General features: G+C 45.1%; 1 protein-coding gene across 13 annotated transcripts in view; it reads left to right on the forward strand.

Annotated features, from left to right (window-relative positions):
• Positions 1–6,918: 6,918 nt before the first annotated feature.
• The window catches only part of LOC115096893 (copine-1-like), a 238,687-nt gene continuing 223,090 nt past the window's right edge, over positions 6,919–22,515 (forward strand). For 5 of the 13 annotated variants that reach the window (XM_029612136.1, XM_029612139.1, XM_029612141.1 and 2 more), the window contains exon 1: positions 7,353–7,564. Coding sequence is in view for 2 of the 13 variants with exons in the window: in XM_029612135.1 (XP_029467995.1) it covers positions 6,970–7,011 (42 nt within the window). In the remaining 11 variants the exon portion in view is untranslated. Of the gene's footprint in view, positions 7,012–7,352; positions 7,565–22,515 lie in introns of those variants that run through there. The other 8 variants (XM_029612135.1, XM_029612134.1, XM_029612133.1 and 5 more) reach the window with 5 other exon arrangements.

Here is a 22,515-nt window from a genome sequence, read left to right on the forward strand (position 1 = left end):
TTGGCGCACCCTGGCCGCAAATGGTTCCATGAACAGCGCGAAAAGCAGCGGGGACAGGGGACACCCCTGTCTAGTGCCTCGACCCAAGGCAAAGCTGGGAGAGTAAGAGCCATTAATTTTGATGCAAGCCTTGGGAGACAAGTACATTGCTGCAATCCAGGCCCGAAAATTGTCCCCTATCCCCACCTTCCGCAGCACTCCAAACAGGAAATCCCAGTCTACCCTATCGAATGCCTTTTCGGCATCAACTCCTATTAACACAGCCGGAATATTATACTTTTGCGCCGTCCATATTAAGTTGACCACTTTTCTAATATTGTCTCCGGCTTGTCTGCCCGGGATGAACCCCGCTTGATCCGGGTGTATCAACTCCGGGATCACCATATTCAGTCTATGGGCCAAGACCTTAGCCAGTATCTTCAGGTCCAAATTCAGGAGGGAGATGGGTCTATATGACCCACACACTGACTTATCCTTCCCTGGCTTAGGGATCACCGTGATACCAGCAAGCTCCATAGTAGTAGGCAAAACATGGGTTGTGAGCATATCATTGTAAACTACCTGTAACCGTGGGATCAACAGATCTTTAAATTTCTTATAAAAAAGGCCCGTAAAGCCATCTAAACCGGGTGCTTTAAAGGGTTTGAGGTCATTTATAGCATCAGAAATCTCCCCCTTAGTGATATGCATATCTAAAATTCGGGATTGGGCGGCTGTTAAAGTGGGCATCTGGGACTCTTGCAAATAGGTCTCAATTCGCTCCGGTCGGACAGGAGGCCCTGCCGAATAGAGCTCCGTATAATATTGGGCAAACCGTTTCCGGATGCCCTCATTATCCAATATACAGGTTCCCTTGGAGTCTTTAATTTGAAAGATCGTGCTCTGGGTGATCTGTTGTTTTAACTGTCTGGCCAGAAAGCGTCCCGGCCTATTCCCTTCTAGAAAGCGGAACCCTCTATTCTTATCCAGCTTATCCAATATTTCACTGTCCAGTAAAATACGTAATTCATTTCTCTTTTTATCTAAATCTCGTAATGTACGCCACCCTCCACATTGTTTATGTTTCTTTTCCAAGGTCTCTATAGCCCTGAGCAACTCCTCCCTCATCTTCCTATTCTCTTTCTGTTTGGCCGCTGCTCTGGCGATGAGCTTTCCCCGTATTACAGCCTTAAAACAATCCCAGACCATCCGGGAGGACACCTCGCCATCGTCATTAAATTCAAAATACTCCTGGATATCATGGGAAAGTGATTCACAGAAATGAGAATCTGCTAATAAACCATTATTCAATCGCCAGTATTTAGTCCCAATTACCTCCTGCACCAAACAAAAGGTGCCCTGTACCTGTGCATGGTCAGACCATATTATATTGCCAATCGTAGCCTCCCGACATCCCTGGTTCCAAAGCTTACTCCCCAACCACATATCTATACGCGAGTATGTTCCATGCACTCTGGAATAAAAGGAGTAATCCCTTCCCCGTGGGTGTTGTTGACGCCAGATATCTACGAGACCCCAGTGGGTCATCACCAGTTTGAGTCTGGCCCTATGCTCTTTACTCCCTCCCCCTGGCCACTGACTGTGATCTAATTGAGGATTTAAAATAGTATTAAAGTCGCCTCCCATCAGCAGGGACCCTTGAATGAACCCGTCAAGGGCTTGTTCCATTTGGGTGAAAAAAGCCCCTTGATTTTGATTGGGAGCATAGATATTAAGCAAAGTTACCAGGATATTATCAAGTTTAGCCACCACAGCAAGGTATCTTCCCTGCTGATCTTTTTTACGGTCCAGAATTTCCACCTTAAGGGATTTAGCAAACAGAATACCCACCCCTCCTGTCTTTTTCCCTTCCCCATTAGATGCCAATAAGATAGTGGGAAACTCCTTATCCCGGAGTAATTTCTCATCCTTTCTCCGCAGGTGTGTTTCCTGCACAAAATAAATGGAGGCTCTCTGCGCCTTCGCATCTTTAAATAGCAACTGGCGTTTCCTCGGATGATTCAGGCCTTTAACATTTAGGGAAATAAACCGTAAATCAGCCATATTCAGAGAAGAAAAAGAAGAACTGGCTGTGCTCTATCCTACCCTCCTCTGTGTCATCCGCACCTCTTACCACCTTCTGTAATGATTTGTACATTTGTGCCTCATATCCCCCGCCATATCCCTCCCTCCCCTCCCCCCAACCACCATCCCCATCCATTCTTAATGAGGTGTGCATCCTCACCTCCAACAAAAGGGAGAAAGAACATCAACCCGTGTAGCATATATAAAACATCATGTTATCAACTTAAATTACAACTGCTGTTTAGAAACTTCCCTCACCCTGTCCCGACCCCCTCCCACTCCAATTCCATCATTTTCTCTATGTGGTCATACTCTTCCCCCAGTCTGCGCGGGAAATAGTTGGGCAAGATCCATACCCGCTGGTTACCCAGTGTGCCCTCCGCAGCAGGGGCACCCACCATAGAACTCACTCCCTGCCCGAGCTTAGCAGCTCAAGTCTTCTGGAGCAATCACTCTGCAGGGGTCCCAGATCCTTCCATAGCACCATCCTGCCTGCGTAGGCGCTTTCCTCCTTTACCCGCTCGTTGCCACCGGGGTCCCAGCCCTGGTCTTCCTGCTGGTTTTCCTACTTCCGATCCTTTTGGCTCGATGCCCCGCTGTCGCAGGAACTTTTCCGCATCCCCTGGCTGCCGCGCCACACAGGTGTCTCCACTCACGGTAAACAAAATGCCAAACGGGTATAGCCATCGGTAGCGCACATTTTCAGCCCGCAATGAATCTGTGATAGCTTTCATCTCCCTGCGCTTCTGCAGGGTCACGGAAGAGAGGTCATTGAATATCTGTATCGTCTCCCCCCGCCACTGTATCTGGCGGAGCGTGCGTGCCTTAGCCATAATAAGCTCTTTTACTGCAAAAGTGTGCAGACAGGCAATAATATCTCTAGGTTTGTTGTTAGCGGGCTTACCTAGGGTACGATGCGCTCTTTCAATTGCTATAGTCCGTGTATAGGGTTCCTGGGCTTCCATGCTGAGCACCGCTTTACAGATTGCCTGCACCAGTTCTACATAGTCCGTGTTCCCCTCTTGTTCTGGGATCCCCCTGATTCGTATGTTGCAGCGCCGCTGTCTGTTCTCTAAATCCTCCAGTTTGTTAATCAGCTCTTCCCGGTCGTGCTGGAGAGCCTGAATTTCTTTAGAATGCTGCATGATAATGATGGCCTGTTCGTCGGTGCTTTGCTCCACCACGTGGATTCTTTCGCCCAGATCTTCCACCTCAGTCCGCAGCGCCCCGATGCTTTCTTTAATTTCTGCCTTCAGGGTTTGGATGATCTCTTTCTTTACCTCCTGCAGCCAGGTTCTTATTTCGTGCCCGTCTGCGCTAGTGCTGCCGCTGGCCTCCGTTAGCGATCCCCCTGCTCGCGCCGTGCCGTCCGCCATTTTGCCTTCCTCCTCCCCCGGCTCCGTCGATGTTCTCGCGGCCGTGCCTCCATAAGAGAACTCTGAGAGGTCAACATTCTTGCGCCGCGTAGCCATGCTGCTTACCCGCGTCAGGGATCGTCTCGGCGCAGTGGTGCGAGTTGTTTCGCTATATTTTATCGCATTTTTTCCCCGCAGCTACACGGAGCTCGGAGACTACCCGTCCATGCGCCTCGGGTGACGTCACTTCCTCCTGGGCCTAGGCAGTTTTTAACATCTTGAAAGCTTTCTGAAGTTCCTCATTCCATTCAAGGGTATCAGATTTATTTATTTTATTTATTTATTTATTTGTTTGTTTTATATACCGGTGTTCGATTTACATATCACATCGGTTTACAAATAATTTGGAAGGTGCGGGAAGGAAGTCCTTTTCTTTTGACAGGTACAGTAAATGATTAGAGAAATGTCATAAGATGTTATAGCAACAATATGAGTAAAAACTGTGCCAAAATAGATAGCATAAATAATAATATTGTAACAAAAAGGAATAGATAGCATAAATAGTGGTATAGTAGCAATAATTAGCATTAGAGTAACAGGGTAACAATAATTATCATTAGGTATATTTTACATAAGAACATGCCATACTGGGTCAGACCAAGGGTCCATCAAGCCCAGCATCCTGTTTCCAACAGTGGCCAATCCAGGCCATAAGAACCTGGCAAGTACCCAAAAACTAAGTCTATTCCATGTTACCGTTGCTAGTAATAGCAGTGGCTATTTTCTAAGTCAAGTTAATTAATAGCAGGTAATGGTCTTCTCCTCCAAGAACTTATCCAATCTTTTTTTAAACACAGCTATACTAACTGCACTAACCACATCCTCTGGCAACAAGTTCCAGAGTTTAATTGTGCGTTGAGTAAAAAAGAACTTTCTCCAATTAGTTTTAAATGTGCCACATGCTAACTTCATGGAGTGCCCCCTAGTCTTTCTATTATCCAAAAGAGTAAATAACCAATTCACATCTACCCGTTCTAGACCTCTCATGATTTTAAACACCTCTATCATATCCCCTCTCAGCCGTCTCTTCTCCAAGCTGAAAAGTCCTAACCTCTTTAGTCTTTCCTCATAGGGGAGCTGTTCCATTCCCCTTATCATTGTGGTAGCCCTTCTCTGTACCTTCTCCATCGCAATTATATCTTTTTAGAGATGCGGCGACCAGAATTGTACACAGTATTCAAGGTGTGGTCTCACCATGGAGCGATACAGAGGCATTATGACATTTTCCGTTTTATTCACCATTCCCTTTCTAATAATTCCCAACATACTTTTTCCTTTTTTGACTGCCGCAGCACACTGAACCAATGATTTCAATGTGTTACCCATTATGACGCCTAGATCTCTTTCTTGGGTTGTAGCACCTAATATGGAACCTAACATTGTGTAACTATAGAATGGGTTATTTTTCCCTATATGCATCACCTTGCACTTATCCACATTAAATTTCATCTGCCATACCCTGCATGCGTAAATCCAGCTGGATTTACGCATGCAGGGCTTTTAAAATCTGCCCCATACTGTACCAACGTGCCCTGGAGGGTCACATTAGTTAAATCTTGATGTAGAAGTTGGTTAAAAATGGAGGGGCTTTCAGTGTAGCTCTGAGGTAGACGGGTCCACACCTATTGTAACTCCTTATATGTAACTCCTATATGACGCTCAATTTTGTTGGCGTCGGTTTTCAAATCCGCTGACAGCCACGGGTTCGGAAACCGGATGCCGGCAAAATTGAGGGTCCAGTTTTCAACCTGCGAGCCAACTTCAATTTTGTTTTTTGGTTTTAACTTTTTGTAACTTTCGGGACCTCTGACTTAATATCGCCATGATATTAAGTCAGAGGGTGCACAGAAAAGCAGTCTTTACTGCTTTTCTGTGCACTTTCCCGGTGCCCGGAGAAATTAGCGCCTACCTTTGGGTAGGCGCTAATTTCTGAAAGTAAAATGTGCGGCTTGGCTGCACATTTTCCTTTCTGAATCGCACGGGAATACCTAATAGAGCCCGCAACATGCATTTGCATGTTGCGGGCGCATTAAGTTCGGGGGGGGGGGGGGGGGGGTTGGACGCGCGTTTTCGACCCCTTACTGAATAAGGGGTAACGCTAGCGCACTGTGCTGTATCGGCCTGAAAATTAAACATAGAAATGTCAGAAAATAAAATGTTTAACATAAAACTAAAGTTAAGATGCAAATCTATATAAATAAAAATGTTAAATAGTTTGTACCAAATCGCTAATCTCAGCACCCACTTAACCGATTGCGTTCAAATTTGGACACAAGTTTCACCTCACATACGGCAAGGATCTTCTACACTTACATTACATATATGTCACACCGGGGGCTGGTAAAAAAGTTTTAAAATTTGGTTCCACAAAACAGCGACATCTGGTGGACGTAAGTGGACGCTCACACCCCACACACACATGACCAATGTTTGGGATTCACACACCCTCCGAGCAGACACAAATCCACCCTCCTCACACCCCCTGCACACATGCCAATTGTACTTATTTCACACACCCTCAAAAAACATAAAAACCCACTAAATACCAGCATGCTACACTGGGAGGCCACTCACATACCACATGTTTGCAATTCCCACACCCTACGAACTCACACACAAACACCCTCCTCACACACATGACTTTTCTACTTACTGCCCTCAACCTCTGAACACACGGAAAACTGCAGAATAGTTCGGGCTGCTCCAGCGGGGGGTAATACCGCTCCGGGACACTTCGCATACACTACGGCTGTCGGCTGCCAGCAATCAAAATGGCACCGACGGCTCTTTCCCTTACTAGGACACTCGGGAACGCCAATAGCGGCAGTAGCCCATGTGACATAGTAAGGGCGAGGGCCTGTTGACGCCATTTTCTGAACTGGCAACCGGCGCACCTTCGCCCTTACTATCTGAGCGAGACGACCGCTCCCATTGCTCCACCTCGAGGGCCCGGCGCCAATACTTCCATGCCGGAATGAACACCCGCTCCACCGACTACCATTTTTGAAAGGTATCGTCGGGCCTGCTGGGGGGGGGGGGGGGCGCACTTCCGAGATTCTGCAACTCTTGTGGGTTAGTGTATTTCACCGGCCTGGGGGAGGCTTATATAAACACAACGTTTCTGTGGGGATTACTTTGGGGTAGAAAGGGGGAGGGCACACACAAACACATACACAAAATGTGCACCATCTCCTAAAGGTTACAAAACAGCCCTCACCAGGTGGGGAGTCACTGAGGGGAGGGAGAATGAGGAGGGAGGTAACTGTCAGGGGAGGAAGAATGAGGGAGAGGTGAGTGTGAGGGGACAGAGTTGGAGTGGGGACAGGGGAGGGGTGACCAAGGGGGAAGAGGATGAGTGACTGAGCTAAATGAGCAAGGGGAAGTGGCAGGGAGGGCAAAGAATCTGACTCAGCCACTGCAACGCGTGGCAGGGGTCCGCTAGTATTCCATATAATTGCTGCAGAATCTTGAAATTGCTACAGGAAACGTGATGCACGGGCTGGTAGTCTGGTTCAACTTCCCTTACTCTGAGGTAGGAAAGAGTCAACCTTGCAACTATTCAAAGTCAACGTAGTCCTCTCTGCTCACTTTTCCTATGGCGCTAATCCCCTCATTCCCCACTCCCTGCCCTTCCCTCTCTAGTTGTAACGTTCATTCTTCTGATGCTAATAGCGTTTCATCGGTCCCTTCTTCCTTCACTCCCTCTTCCTGCAGCTTCCTCCCTTTCTACCTTGAGTGCTAGATCTTTCACTTCCAGTCACAACTTTTTACATTCAAACACATTCGATCTCAAAAGACCACACTTAAACGACCATTACTGCCCCAGTCACAGGCCACAGGAACAAATGCCAACCCTTCACACCGTCTCCGCTGGTCGGCGGTACAGTTTAGGAAACAAGACCCGAGGAATAAAGAGCCTCCTCGCCTAGTGGCGTCACCGCTCCCCGCCCTGCTTCGCTGCCTTGAGTGAAACGGCGGCCATTTTGCAGCCGCGCGAGCGAGCGAGGGAGAGGAAGGAGAAAGAGGGTGTGAAAGAGACGGGGGTTAATTCATTTCTAATCTCTTTTTCTGTACAGATTTCATCGGTAAGACATCAGAGGCAGCTTGCTAACGGTGGCAGACTGTGCGGTGGTGCTCTCCCTAGTGCTGAGGAGCTCTGTGCTCGGGGGTCATCGGGCCTGCCCATCTCTGCTCTTGTGTTTGTCGTGTTTTTATTCTTTCGTAGAAGTGGAAAATAGTTTAAATTTTTTCTTAACGAATAGCATATGTGGGTGCGGTGTTGCAGTATGGGGAAGGGGCAGCACTGCTGGCCCATAGTTGGTGTGGGGGAAGGGCGGCACGATAGGCCATAGAATGGGCCTCTCGGGTGACGCTATACATATATTGTAGAGGAAAGGGTTAAAATGCAGATACTTATAAGCAGTGGTTAGGGGTTGGGATCAGTACTGCAGGCTATCCTCTGGGATGTTGTGAGGAGGGAACAACACTCCTGCCGCTTGTCTGGGAATGTAAAGGAATTGTTAGACTTCTGGAGTATCATAAAGGGATAGGGAGATCAGACTTAGTTCGTGGTCTTGCAAATAAACGGGTTACGCTTTAGATTACTTGAAACGAAGGAAATCCATGTGACAGGTCTAGGATGTGCTTTAATACTGCAGTTGATTAATTTTACAGTGTGTGTTTTGTGGTGTTAAAATCTATGCGCGCACTCGGATTATCTTTGATGTATATCAAATGTTGTCTTGAGATATTGATAACCGTGGGTCCAAAATGAATTGCTGTTTAACTGTTGACGTTATCGCTGGTTTGACTGCTGTCTTGAAGTAAACCTTGAAAGTAATACAAAACGTATTTTCTTTGTTTATCCAGGTCTGATTAGCTACAAGTTTTTAGGAACGTAGGATGTATTGCATTTGTAAGATAGTTACTATTGTCTGAAATTATTTTCTGTTTCTATTGTATGTTCTGGCCATCATTCTATGTTTATTAAAGACGTGGATCCATTAGTTTTTGTTTTCACATTGCATAAAATAATTTGGGATTTTAAATGAAATGTTTTTGCTATACATGATTTTCTTTCTGGAGTCTGGAAATCTCTCTTGACTTTTTTATAAAATGCATTATTGAATATATTTGGTAAAACATCTTCCTATTGCTTTCTCTTAGTTTCAGAGTTGCAGTGCTGTCATTTGCTGGAATCTTTAAAGGATCAGATATAGGTGTTTTTGAAGAGTTGTCTCTGAAGCTTTGAATGAAATCTTTGCTTATATGTATACAGTTGTTGCCCCTTGGTGTTCTTGGAAGCAAAAGTAAACTTAATCATTAGAAGAACTATGCTTGGTCAGACCATGGAGCCCAGTATCTATCTTGTCTTTGACAGTAGCCAGCCTGTGTCACTTGAAAGTTCTCAGCAGATCCAATATGCCTCACTCCCTTACGTAAGAGGTGGCAATCTCTAGGTCTCCAAGGCTAAAAGTTGTTAATGGACCAGTACTCCAGAAACATGTTCAATCTTTTTTTTAATCCAGTAGTAGTACTACTAGAATTGACTACATCCTCAGGCAACAAATTCCATATAAGAAATGCCATGCTGGATCAGATCAATGGTCCATTGAGCCCTGCATCCTGTCTTGGTCAGTGGCCAGTCTGGGTCACTTAGACGTATTCAGCAGATCTTCTCTGTACTTTTTCTAGTTCTGCTATATATTTGTTTTGAGATATGAACAGAACTGCACATAATACCCCAGATGTGGCAGCAACATGGATGGACATAGAGGAGATGTTATATTCCCCAATTTTGTTTTCTGTTCATGCCCAAATAATTCGTTACATTCTTTGCTTATTTGGCCATTGTTGCAGATTGAACTGAGGATTTCAATGTATTATCCATAGTGATACCAAGATATTTTTCATGGGTGTTGACTTATAATATGGAACCCAATATGAACATAAGAATATAAGAGATACTGTACTGGTTCAGACCAAGGGTCCATCAAGCCCAGTATCCTGTTTCCAACAGTGGCCAGTTCAAGTCGCAAGTACCCAAACATTAGAGAGATCACAAGTTACTATTGCTTTAATTACTATAATAGCAGTTTCAGTTTATCCACTAGGTACTTATCCAAACCTTTTTTAAACCAGTTTACACTAACTGCTGTAAACACATCCTCTGGCAATGAATTCCAGCGCTTAACTATTTGCTGAGTGAAAAAGAATTTTCTTCGATTTGTTTTAAATGAACCACTTGCTAACTTCATGGAGTGCCCCCTAGTCCTTCTGTTATCTGAGAGAGTAAATGTATATTAACTTGTTCAAGTCCTTTCATGATTTTGTAGACTTCTGTCAGATCCCCCCCCCGTTGTTTCTTCTCTAAACTGAACAGCCCTAACTTCTTTAGCCTTTCCTCAGTTTTGCTGGGTTCCCCAAAATTTATGGAATGTGGATACTGCTGGCTTTTCCCAAACTCCAGCTAGCGCTCCACATCCAGTTGTCAGTCTAGATCAGTCTCATGACCCAACTGTATTGACATTCAGTCACTTCTCAGTCACTGGATGATAGAGCTGCTCTGGCCCAGGAGTGTGTCCAGGGGCTCTACTTCTGTTGTTTTGCCTATCCCCAAGATGTTGGGGGGGGGGGGGGGAATTGAGATATATCCTAGATTTATGAACACTGAAAGAGGCCTGCTACAGGGTTGAACACCCCTCATGCTAATTTTTTCTTCATTCAGGTGAGGGATGCTTTGTGCACCCTGGTCTTAAACAGTACATATGCTCCCATACCCCTCCATTCTGTAAGTGAAATGCTACAAGTTTACAGTGAGCGAGTCCCACTAGCAATACAAAGTGCTTCCTTTTGGGGTCTCTGTGATCCTGAGAGTTTTCACGAAACTCTGACAGTGGTGGCAGTGTACATGTTACTAGAGGATCTGTACATTCCTGTACCTGGATTCACAAACTTAATCGGAATGTGATTAAGTTTGATGGAAAGAGCATCCCTTCCTTCCAATAGGGCTTTTTGTCAGCAAGCTTGGCTCCAGATAGATTATCTTGCCCTCAGGTTCTGGCTTGATTGCTTTTAGTGGTCCCTAGTCGCAGCTGCTCATGCTCATTCAGTAATGACAGCTAGTCTGAGAACACCTCTCAGTGGGTGGATGCATTCATTGATTCTAGAGGGGGCCCTCTTAGACTGTTGCCCCACCAAATGATTTTTGTTACTGATGTGTCTACCAAACTTTATGTAAAAGATGCTGCTTCTCGTGGCTATTACTTCAACTAGGCAGGTCAGCGAACACTATGGGGTAGATTTTATAAATGTATGCCTGCGCGTACTTTTGTTCACGCACCAGGCGCAAACAAAAGTACGCTGGATTTTATAAGATACGCGCGTAGCCGCGTGGATCTTATAAAATCCGGGGTCGGCGCACGCAAGGGGGTGCACATTTGTGCACCTTGCGCACGCCGAGCCCTGCGCGCGCTGCCCGTTCAAAATCGGAGCAACCTCGGAGGGAACTTTCCTTCAGCCTCCCTTCCCTTCCCCTATCTAACCCACCCCCCCCCTTATCGTGAAAGTTACGCTTGCTCCAGGCAGGCGTAACTTGCGCACGCTGATCAGCCGCCGCCGCGTGATTCCCTGGCCCAGGAGCGATTTCGGAGGCCTCAGCCACACCCCTGAGCGCCCCTGGGCGGCACCACGCCCCCTGGAACGCCCCGAACGTCGCACTGCCCTCCAGACACGCCCCTGACACGCCCCCCCCCCTAGCAAAGCCCCGGGGCTTGCGCACACCGCCGAGCCTAAGCAAAATAGGCTCTGCGCGTGCAGGGGGGTTTTGAAAGGGTTATGCGCGTAACCCTTTTAAAATCTACCTCTGAGTTTTTTTAATATTATTCTCATACCTTCAGTTCTTCCACAGCAGAGTGATGCCCCTCACCCATCCTTAATTTCTTCATGAAGTGGTCTGTGCTTTTGATTTCAATCATGCACTTGTTTACTTATTGTTTACTGTCTTGTCTGTAACCTCAGGTATTCGACAGGGGAAGAGTTCCTTCCTGCATTGGACTACAAATGGGCCCTGGCTTACTACTTCATGTACAACCACATCCTTGAGCTTCTCAGCTGTTGGTGTCTTCTGGTCCTTATAGATTGAGATTAGCAGTTACTAAACAGATCATTTCCTGTAGGCTAATGGATTGTATCATGTTCTGTTATGTGCTAGCTGGCCTACGTATCGGACTGTCAAGGCTTATCAAGTCCCCTTGAGATCAGTTTTCTGTCGCAGACAGTTGCAAAGCTGCAACTTTGTCATCTGTACACTCCAATATGTTGTGCTGCTATCTGGACTTTCCTTAGAGAATGTCAGTGGCTTGGAAAAACAGTTTTTGCGTAGCCTGTTCCCCTGGAATTCTATTCTTCACAGTTGGGTCCTGGTTGCTTATTTAGTAAATGTTCTGCTGCACCCTTTGGCTTGGGACTCTCCATATGTCTTTGCTAATTCAGCCCTGCTTGTCAATAGAGAAAGCAAGTTTACTTACTGTAAAGGGTGTTCTCTGTAGACAGGATGAATTAGCCATGCTTAATACCCACTCACCTCCCTGGAGAGGGGACTACTTAGTATAGCTAGGCTGTACAAATGGCTTGAGGGGCTCATGAGGCTGTGTGCATGCTGGAGCTCCTGCATGCACTAAATAGCTGCACTGAGCTAGAGAGAGGGTCCATTCGGTGCTATCAGCTGACATCACTTGCATGTCATGGGTTAATTCATCTGCTGTCTATGGAGAACACTGTTTTTGGTAAGCAAACTTGCTTTTCAGATTATTAATGAATATTGGTCCAGTACAAATCGAAGGATCACTTTCCACTAGGAGAACTCTATTGGGGAAAGAGTGGCTTAATGTTTTCCCTGAAAACCAGGGAAACTAGGGTTCAAATCCTGCTTTTCTTATTGACACCTCTTATGGTGTTTTATTTCCCATTGTTGCAGATACTTAAGATCTTTGGGGCGGGGACCTGAATACTTTTCACCATAGTACAGATCTGCATATATCTAGCACCATCAAAATGCTATAATTATATTAAAACTGACTATTTAGTCTTACTCTTTCTTTCCTTTAACCTTTTACAAATCCACAATAGGACATTGCCTCTAATCCCATGAATGTTTAATTTTCTGAGGCATTTGTTATAAGGAACTTTTTATTAAATGCTTTTTGAAAATCCAGATGCTGTATTAACTGGCTTGCTTTTATCCCCGTTTCTTCCTTCAAAGAATTCTGGTAGATTAGTAAGGCACAACTCCTTTCTTAAATCCTTGCTGGCTCTTATCCCATTAAGATACGTTTATCCATATGCTCTGTAATTCTTTTCTTGGCAATAGCTTCCACAGTTTTGCCTGGTACTAGATTTTGGTTTGCTGGTCTGTAGTTCCTTGGATCTCCCTTGGATACCTTTTTTTTTTTTCCTCCTTGTTGATAAGCCGGTTGAATTAGCCATGATCTGTGGATGACATCCTCTGGTGGCACTGAATGGATATCTCTCCTGTCTAATAGAGCTTTGAGCTCTCCTGAGCATGTGTGGGAGTTCCCACATGGGTATTTCCTCGAGAACCTCTTTAGTCAGCTTTTGTCCATGCACAGCCTCTCCAGATATTTTCCTAGGCTTGTTTAACATTTTTCTTTTCTTTCAATTTCTTCACTTTTAGTTGCTTTCATGCTCTGCAGCATCCACAGTAGCCTTTTCGGTGCTATTTAAAAAAAAAAGAAAAAAAAAAAAGACTTGAGTCTTCTCAAAATGGATGAAGAAAAATATCCCTGGCATGCTATTCCTGCTTTGTTCCGGATGTGCTTGTGAACCTATCTGCATTCTCAACACGCAGGGCGCCACACAGAGGAATTGCCTAAGTGTCTCAGAAGTGACAGTAGGTTCTCCTTCCGAGCTCAGTATCTGCCTTGTCGGGAAATTAGTTGAGCAGGGGCTCCTCATTACCTCCCCCCGTCTGCCTAAATCAAAGCCATTGGGTCGACTGTTACATTTGTCCTGCATTGAGCCAGAACCTGCATTGAAGAAATGTAAGTCAGCATTGGCACAGTCAGCCCAAGATGCTGCAGTGCACTTGATGCACAGTATGCTGATGGATGTGCTCTGTGTACCGTGGGATGCGCATGGCGCATCCAGGGTCGCGCTGGATGCATAGGAAGCATTGAGGCACTGGAACACTCACTGCAGGTCACTCTAGGCCAGCTGCTGAAGGTCTTATCTACACTGTCCAATTACCACAGTCCTCATTCATTCTAGGCTGATAGCGAATGGCTTCTAATTAGAGATGCCAGCTCCAATATACTTTATCCTGTTGCTTGGCTCAAAAAAAAACAAAAAACAAAAACCTCTTATTGAGGTGGAGGAACTTATCCTTGTCCTTGGAGAGGATGTTCTCACCTTTGCTAGGTCAGAGGGCACATCAGTGGTTGACCACACTGCAGGTCTAGTGTGAAGTTTCTTTACCTTGTCATTTAGAAACAAAATAATCCAACTGCTCCTCTCGAGCATTTCTGCAGTGGTTTCTCAGACTGGAATCCCATTGACGCGAACATTTCCTCAGAACCCTTGAGATAGGGTTCTTGATCTTCTCGCTCAATGGCAGTGGAGTCAAACTGTTCAGAGGTGGTTGACCAGGATTTTTTCCCTTCTAAGGCAACCAGAAATGCCTCTTGATCTGCCTTTGTCATCATTGGAGTCCTGGGTTAGTAAACCCTCACTTTCAGGAGAGTGTTCTACAAATATACCTCCAACCCATTTCTGGATACACCTGGCATCTCACCAGAACACCTGTCATATTCAGTTTGTGGAATGGGGGGACATGGTTTTAAGGCCTGAATTTCAAAAGCATTTACTTGCTTAGAAGTGGATTCTGTGTGTACATACACTCTACCTGCATTAAGTGACTTTTTAAGGATTGCCATAAGATATGCTATTCAATTGTCCATATGTTTTACCTGCGCTAAGTGCATTTGAAAATTGCTACGATAGTATGTTACCTAAATATGCATAACTCCTTTGAAAAAATGTACCTGTTAGCGCCAGATGCCCTGCATAGATATCTTCGGGTCCCTCCAGATATTGGATGCCCTGTCAGAACAGTCTACAACAGTCTGACCTTTTTGCGGATGAGAATGTGTAGGCACTTATCTCTGGCATTCCTAGGGCTACAAAGCTGAATCTTGAATGCAGAGTTCACACACTTTGTGGTTCTGAATCTGCCAGCTGCTGCATCAGTTGGCCTTTGGTGTCCCCTGAATAAAGCTTCTAGACATTCTTGGCAAGAAAGTCTTCCAACTGCCCATATCTCTATGCACCGGTTCCATATTGTGCAGTATCCTCATGGCCATATTCAGTGAAGGTTTTTCTGCAATTACTGAGGGAGGGTCTTATCTCCCGCAACTGCTTTTGAAGACTGAAGAGTGCATTTCTCACTTCCATTTTGTGCATGAACTTTTCAGCTCTTTTTCACGCATCAGCTTAGACTGGAGCTTGATGCATGACGTGGCTCAGGGTAAATAGCATCCAAGATGTCCACGAGAAGTTACTGGATGTACCTGGTATCTGACAAATTACAGAATGGAATGTAGTGGTCCAGTCCTATTGTGGATCCCAGAGTACATTTTGCACTTATCAACGGTCAAGCTTTTATTAGAGTCCATTCCTGCCTTTTTAGCTATACCACTTTACTGCCTTTTCTGACCCAGTGTTGGCAACCGCACCCTGGCAGCGTGAGCACGATCAGTATAAGACTACGCAATACTTCTAGTGCATGCCCAGGCCCAATTTTTTATCCCTTTGAATGCTGTTTCGGAGGGGAACAGAATCCAAATCTTATTTGAGGAGTGGCACCAGATAATCATGAAGTTAGGATATTGTTTGTGTTTCTCCCAGCTATCATCCCCTCCATACTGTTTGAATCTTGATCTATATCTGTCTCACTTGATGCAGTTTCACAGAGGAGTGCAATCATTTCATTGCCAACAAACTATATAACCGGTCTCTCCGTCCCAACACGGACAAAGTTTCTATTCCCCTTATTTCCTTTACCCCAAGAAATCAGGAGGATTGCGGCTCTTTATGGATCTGAGGTTCTTGAACCAATGTTTACTTCAATATGAATTTCTTCAGTATGCTTCTCTGTCACATCCAAAAACAGGAATGGATATGCACTCTCGAGCTGAAGGATGTATACGCTCATATATCTATTCATCCTTCCTATTGGTGCTACTTTTGCTTCAAGGTGGATTCTTCCCACTACCAGTACAGTGTACTTTTGTTTGCCTTTTGGGCAGCTCTGAGCATCTTTACCTAATGCCTTAAAGTGGTAGTTGCACGCCTCTGTCACCAGGGGATTCAAGTTCCCATACCAGGACAACTGGTTAATCACAGTGCGCTCTCAAGAATAAGCTTTGGTTTTTCTTGTACAGGATGGCCAGTCTTCTATAAAATTTAGAATTTTTCTGTTCATTTTCAGAAAGTCAGATCTAGTACTTGCTCAGGGAATGAAATCCATTAAACCATGAATAGACTCGCTGCAGAAGAGTTTCTGATAACGGATCAAGTGTACACAGTGAGATTGCTTTTATTCAAACAACTAACCTCCCAGTGCACGACAGCTCGAGCGATTTGTGTTACATCAGGACATATGGCAACAGCTGTTTCATGTGGACCCACTGATTCGCCTTTGTTATCTACATGGGGGTGGGGGGGTCTCCATTCTCAGTGGGATTAGCTGACCCATCCATTATCCACCACAGTCCAGGTTTCCATGGTGAGTTACTCTAGTGGTAAAATCCCCATATGATTCAGGATGGGGTGCCACTTCGTACTATTCCTCATCAGTTCTTGCTAGCAACAGAATTCTCCTAAAAAAGGAGGAGGTGCTCACATGGGATCTTTTCGATCCCAGGGTATGTGGTCTCACGAACAGAGCCACTGTTGTATCAGTTTGCTTGATTTAAAGGCAATCAGATCTGCTCTTTCAAAGTCATCGCATCTTCTTGGAGGTAAGAATATATTAATTCAAACAACCTACCAGGTTGCTTTGTTTTCTTTTCAGGAAACTGATTCACAAAATCAGTCTCTCTGCATGCAAGCATTCGAGATTAGAGTGTGCAGTCAGATGTTGTCCTCTCCTATAAGCTTCCTATCTTCAGGGAATCTCCAACATGTTGACGGATCACCTCAGAGTATTCCAGCTATAAGTGGTACTTGTGACAATCTTCAACCAAGGAACTATACATTTTAGGAGTTGGCTGTCATTTGACCTGTTTGTGCTGGTGGGTAGCAGATAACTAGATTGGTTTGTTCTTATTTCTACCCAGCAATCTGTCTCTTAGGGCGCTTTCCTCTTCAACTGGAGGACAAGCCTCATGGATGCTCAGCGCAAAGGATGCTGCAAAACTGTACTCCTTTACTTCTTATAGCTGAGTGGCCAGGATGTACAGTTTGCATATCTTGTACAACTTTCCAGCAGTGCCTTCATATACCTGCCTTACGTTCCTAACTCAAGATGAAAGAATGCTCTTATTATCCAGGCCTTCTGCATCTCCGTCCGATGAGTTGGATATTGAATGCTCAGTATGTGCTTATATCTCCTTGTCCAAAGCGATTGAGGACATTTTTGGCTCTGGCTAGAATGCAATCAGCCAGAGTGTTAGACCTTCCCGTGGATCAGATATTCCAGATGGTACCAGTCGAAAACCTTCAACCCATTTTCTTGTGAGCCCGAGCACTTGCTAACATACTTGCTCCTCCTTTCTGACTCGAGCCTGCCAAACTGCTGGTGAAATTACATCTTAACACCTTAGTGGCTTACCAAGTTTCAAGTACATGGTAAACTTATCTCTACTCAACCACTATCTGCCTTTGTGAAAGACTTGTGCCACTTTTAGTCCTCAGCAGAACTACCTCCCCTTTCGTGGGACTTAAATGTTGTCCCTCTTCATCCCATGGGGGTCATCTTTCGGTTCACTGCAGAAGGATTCTCTTCAATTTTTCACATGGGAAGTAGCCTTCCTCACCAAAGTTACCTCAGCTACGAGAATCTGCAGGCTTCAGACTCATGACCGCTATATGCCATACATACAAGTTTTCCATGATCGAGTGGTCTCTCCCACTCAACCAAAACTTCTACCAAAGATCAACTCTGCTCTCCATATCAGTCCATCCATCATATTGCCTACCATTTTTCCCGTCGATAGCAGGGCTGAATTAGCCATGCTGTTTGGGAGTGCCATGATCCCGGGTAGGCGGAGTTTCTCTTAGTTGATCACAGAGTTTTGAACTCTGTGCGTCTGCGCGGTTGTCTTCCCGCGCGGTTACCTCACCTCTTCAGTTTCTTTTTTTCCGTGAGCCGTTCGCATGCGGGGTTTTTCTCTTAGTAAATTTTTTCTCTGACTGGATTTTTTTGACGATTTTTCTCGTCTTTTCTCTCAAGAATTCACTTCTAAGATGGCTCCGAAACCATCTGGATTTAAATATTGTCAATGTGGCAAAATTATGTCATCACAGATGGACATAATTATTGCTACATTTGCCTAGGCCCCAACCACGATCAAAAATCGTGCTGGGACTGTGGCAGGATGTCGCCGAGGGCCAGTGGCACCGGGCCGTGAAGATGGAAAGGCTCCGCATCAGATCTTCGGCCCCACCATCCTCCATCCATTCCTCGCCGGGACTGGCGAAATCAGGTAAGGTACACCCGAAGAGGGTGTCCTCGCTGGGACCAGCAGGACTTGAACAACCCGAGAAACAATTAAGGCCAGGGTCTCACACACCCTCAGGGCCTCGTCCAAAAGCCGGGGATCCGTTGGGTGAGCCACGGCGCAGAGTACAGGAGAGTACTTTTTCGAAATCTGCGCCATCTGCATCGTCAAAATCGCATCACGACGCTTCAAGAACGAAGCACGGATACGGCGCATCGCAGTCATGAAGCATCCTTGACGCGTCGCACGAAGCGTCTGCGAAGCATGGAGCACTTTCGACGCAGGGAACAGCTTCAGCGCACGGAGCAGATACACCGCAAAGCCTATCCCACGACGCACCTACGGAGCATATATTGATTAGGGATGTTCAAACAACACATTGTGCCAAAACAATGCACATACACTTGGTGATTGTATCAGGCAAGCATTAACTGAAGTTACATCACATAGCTTCTTCAAAGCAAATAATACGATCAAGAAGTTCTTAAAAAATGTCCTCAACTTCTGAAGTCGATATTCAAGGCCTCTCAACATCAGAATCTTCTCCTAGTGGTAGTTCCTTGTTGAGTTTCTCATCACTTTCCAGAGAGAAGAGACGTACTCCTTCATTACAAATACCATCAACAAAACGTATTCGACCTTCACCGGTTATACCTCCTCAAGGTCAACATAAGGATCAAGTACCAAAAGATATTTTGCTTGCAGCAATTCCAACAAGAATCCCAAAGCAAAAGATTCACATTCCTCCACAAGGTACTTTGGCTGCATCAACTATGACGAAAATCTCAGATATTCTCTCCTCTTTCTTCCAAGAATTGGAAAAAACAAAGGAATTACCACCACAGCGTTCTCCAGAAGATTCTCCTGAACCGCCTACAGGGATACAACCTCTATTACCAACAAAAGAGGATACTCCAACTCAACCCATCAGCCCAGGTTCTCCGCAATCAGTTTATTCTGTGACTTCCTCAACAGGTATGCCATCTGACCCTCAAGAAGGTTTACCTGAACCATATTCACCTCCGGAGGACTTGACTTATTTGAAATTTGTTGAGAAAGTAGGCAGTCTTCTTCAAGTAGAAACAGGAAGAATACCTGACCCAAGAGCTGAAATGCTCGGTATTTTAAAGATCTTCGAATCTCCTCCCGAGCCCACCGCTCTTCCACCTCATTCGGTATTAGAAAATCTACTCTTCAAAATTTGGAAGACTCCTTTCTCATCACCGGCTACTTCTAGAAAAATTGATATCAAATATAAGATGCGTAATTCAACAATTTACGACTCTGCCCAACTACCACGCCAATCAATAGTGGTAGAATCAGCCTTGTCCAAGAAAAAACGAAATAAATTGCATTCAAATACTCCACCGGGCAGAGAAAATAAATGCCTAGATGATTTTGGGAAAAAGATCTATCATTCCTCTATGCTCACGAATGGGATACATCATCACCAACTTTATACTACGCAGTACCTATTTGAAACACTCCAAAAACTGCATCCACTGTGTATATTTGAAGACAACACACCACACCAGTCTTTCTTGTAGATGGAAGAGGGATTGAGGCATTTATTACGCTCTATTTATGAATCTTTCAAATCTTCAGCAAGAGTGTCTGCTTCAGCTATTGCGGCCAGGCATATGGCTTGGCTTAGAGCCAGCGCAATTCGGACAGATGTCCATGAGAAGTTGGCCGACATTCCATGTATGGGTGACAATCTCTTTGGAGATAAATTTGGAGATATCGTATCACATTTAAAAGAATAAAGTGCAGCGGTGCAATCTCTCAGCACTCCTGCAGATTCTCAGAAGTCGCAACATCGATTCTATCCTTACCGTAGTTGGTATTATTCGAGACCTTACAGCAGACCTTATACGCAGTACAGGCCTCAACAGTATGTCCCTCCGAGAAATGCAACTCAGCAGGGCGCTAGGAGTCGTGGCAGGCAGCAAAGAACAACAAAGCAAGTGCCAACACCTCAGCAGAAGCCTGCTTCCTCTTTTTGAAATTAATGCAGCCACCACCACTACCTGCTTTCATAGGAGGATGCCTTCAATTTTTTCTCCAAAATTGGGATTCCATCACTTCAGATCAGTGGGTACTCAACATTATCAGAAACGGTTATTCTCTGAATTTTCAATCCAATCCATCTCTTCCTCATATTCCTCCGAAAAGGATGATACGATCCCACTCCACATCCCTCAAAGCGGAATTGAACAACCTGCAGATTCAACAATCTATACAAATTATTCCCCTTCATCAACAACACCAAGGGTTTTATTCCCAATATTTCCTCATTCCAAAGAAGTCGGGCAGCCTACGACCCATTCTAGATCTCAGACTTCTCAACAAACACATACAGAGAGAAAAATTCAAGATGACGTCTCTCAAAAATATTCTACCACTAATTCAGCCCAACGATTGGCTATGTTCCATCGACCTGAAGGATGCATATTCCCATATACCAATTCACCCATCTTCTTGGCGTTACCTATGTTTCCAAGTTCAGAATACACATTACCAATACAAAGTTCTCCCATTTGGCCTATCTTCAGCCCCAAGAGTATTCACCAAATGTCTAGCAGTGGTGGTGGCTCATCTCAGAAAACTTTCGATCCAAATATTTTTTTATCTGGACGATTGGCTAATAGTAGCAATGGACCAATCTACACTGAAAGAACACACGATACACATGATTGAATGCCTTCAAATGTTGGGATTTCTAATCAATTTCGAGAAGTCTCACCTACAACCGACTCAAATACTTCAGTTCATAGGTGCTGTCATACACACAGTCAAACAGAGAGCATACCTTCCCCAGGACAGGATGCAAAACATACAATCATTGGCAAACAGCCTACTTCACAGAAACAGAGCTTCAGCACACCAGGTGCTTCAACTTCTAGGTCATATGGCAGCAGCAATCTTTGTGGTTCCTCACACCAGACTCCACATGCGCCTATTGCAATGGGGTTTAAAAACTCAGTGGTCTCAATACATACAACCACTCAGTACCAAGATTCAAATTACAAACGCAATGAAAGAGGACATTCGATGGTGGCTCCTTTCCAAGAATCTTTCCTCAGGAGCTCCATTCCGTTTACCACCTCACCAAATAACTCTGACCACAGATGCCTCCAACAAGGGTTGGGGAGCACATCTGGGCGAACTGAAAACTCAAGGTCTGTGGACCCCTCAGGAATCTACATACCAGATCAATCTCCTGGAGCTAAGAGCTATCTGGATGGCACTTCAAACGTTCTCGGATCAGATACGGGGATCAAGCCTCATGGTATATACAGACAACCAGGTAGCCATGTTTTACAAAACAAGGAGGGAGGGTCCGGTTCATGGACTCTCTGCTAGGAAGCAACACGAAGTCTACATTGGGCAGTCAAGGCCCAAGTATCAATTCAAGCAACGTATCTTCCAGGTTTGGAGAATGTGACAGCAGACCGTCTCAGTCGGATTTTTCATCCACACGAATGGTCCTTGAATCCAGAGGTGGCACAAAACATCTTCAAACAGTGGGGGTTTCCCATAATAGACCTCTTTGCCACGGAAGCAAACAAGCAAGTCCAAACCTTTTGCTCAATTTACCCCAGCAATCAAAGGATGGCTCCAGATGCCTTTCTCATTCCATGGACACCAGGCTTGATGTATGCCTATCCACCCATCCCACTCATTTCTCGAACGATTCAGAAATGCATCCAGGACGTATCAGACATGATTTTAATAGCCCCGGCATGGCCGAGACAGCCCTGGTACACACATCTCTTGAAACTCTCCGTTCATCCACAGATACCACTGCAAAACCTTCCACATCTTCTGACACAGGAAGGGGGCTCATTACTTCACCCCATGAATCGATCACTTCATCTCACAGCATGGAGATTGAAAGGCAAATACTAACTCCCTTAGGCTTATCCTCTCAACTAGAGGATATTCTAATTGCGTCACGGAAACCTTCAACCAGACGTAACTACAAAGGAAAGTGGCAACGTTACTTGGACTGGTGTACTCCAAAGAACATAAACCCTTTCTCATCCACGGCCAATCAATTGTTGCAATATCTGCTCGCACTCTATGAAGCAGGATTAGCCACCACTTCGGAGCGAGTTCACATCAGTGCTATAGCAGCTTTTCATGATCCTTTTAATAACCTTCCAATGTCTTATCCACCCGTTGATATCTAGATTCATGAAGGGAATGGTCCGGCTTCGGTAACTAAACCTCCAATTCCATGGGACTTAAATGTAGTACTGGAACAACTAATGCTTCCGCCTTTTGAACCATTG

Source organism: Rhinatrema bivittatum, chromosome 8, assembly GCF_901001135.1.
Source record: "Rhinatrema bivittatum chromosome 8, aRhiBiv1.1, whole genome shotgun sequence".
Taxonomy (NCBI): Eukaryota; Metazoa; Chordata; class Amphibia; order Gymnophiona; family Rhinatrematidae; genus Rhinatrema; species Rhinatrema bivittatum.